The 1,284-nt window shown below is 66.0% G+C and overlaps 1 protein-coding gene across 1 annotated transcript in view; it reads left to right on the plus strand.

Moving 5' to 3' along the window:
* Positions 1-235: 235 nt before the first annotated feature.
* The window catches only part of EMIHUDRAFT_120325 (hypothetical protein), a gene marked incomplete at both ends in the record, with an annotated part of 2,405 nt that continues 1,356 nt past the window's right edge, over positions 236-1,284 (plus strand). The window contains one exon of the mRNA XM_005763859.1: positions 236-830. Within this exon, the coding sequence (XP_005763916.1) occupies positions 236-830 (595 nt within the window). The remainder of the gene's footprint in view (positions 831-1,284) is intronic.

A 1,284-nucleotide genomic window follows, 5' to 3' on the forward strand; every position in this document is an offset into this window, starting at 1 on the left:
TCGTGTCTTTTGTTTGTTTGGGAGGACGGCACGCCGCCACACAGTCCTGCTGAGAAATAAATAAATAAAACGGGCGCGCCAAACGAGGGGTGGGAGAAGGACAGGGTCCCCACCTGCGCGAGCAGGATCTTGTAAGGACGATCAGGGACACAGGGGAAGTCCTGCTGAGAGAGGTTTGTGGGAGCCGGCGAGAATTCTTCTTTCCTCTGAAAGGCGGCGGCCCAACATCCTCGCCATGTGGAGCGCTCTCCTCTTCTCGCTTGCCGTGTTGCGCGCGGCCGCTGCGCCCGCGCCCGAGAAGCAGGAGGCTGTCGCGGCGCGCGGCGGCTGGATGCCGTTCGCGCAGCAGGGCGCCGCCACGGGCGGTGGCTTTGCCGCGCAAGGCACCGACACCGCCTGGCGCTTCTTCACGGACCCGAACTTTGACTTCCAGAAGGAAGGGCAGGCGTACCAGGCGTCGGGCGCGGCCACTGGCAACGCGTTTGGCGGCCTCTCGCAGGGCATGATGCCCACCGCGCCGGCGGCGGCGGCGGCCGAGGCCCCGCCCGCCGAGAAGGAGGAGACTGTCGAGGGCGCCAAGGCGCGCGGCGGCTGGATGCCGTTCGCGCAGCAGGGCGCCGCCACGGGCGGTGGCTTTGCCGCGCAAGGCACCGACACCGCCTGGCGCTTCTTCACGGACCCGAACTTCGACTTCCAAAAGGAGGGCCAGGCGTACCAGGCGTCGGGCGCGGCCACTGGCAACGCGTTTGGCGGCCTCTCGCAGGGCATGATGCCCACCGCGCCGGCGGCGGCGGCGCCGGCGGCGGCGACGACAACGGCAGAATCGACGAGTACATGTAGGCGGCGGAGCAAGCGAGATGAAGGGGCAGGGATGGATCCCGGGTGGCGGTATTCGACATCCTTCGGTCGTGAAACCACCGACTATATCTCTGTTGCTTTGGCTACTCGAGTCGTTCCATTTCACTGTGGCACAGCTCGCGTTACAAAACCTTGATTTTGACCATTTGCGCAAAAAGGTACATCTCGGTGCCTTCCAGAGGCAGCTGCGACCCCGCCGAGTAGACGGCGGCACACAGCAGGTGGCGCGGTGTGCCGCCGTCCACTCGGCTGGGTCGCAGCTGCCTCTGCGCGTCCTGGGGATGTACCTTTGTCGCGCGCCGGAGACGACTCGCCGCCGCTGAGATCGGAGATCAAGCTCTGACAGGTCGCACGTCGCTCCTTTGACGCCGACGTGACTCACCCGTGCAGATCACATCAGCCACGGTCTCGACGCGCTCGGTACGA

Source organism: Emiliania huxleyi (assembly GCF_000372725.1).
Source record: "Emiliania huxleyi CCMP1516 unplaced genomic scaffold EMIHUscaffold_614, whole genome shotgun sequence".
Taxonomy (NCBI): domain Eukaryota; phylum Haptophyta; order Isochrysidales; family Noelaerhabdaceae; genus Emiliania; species Emiliania huxleyi.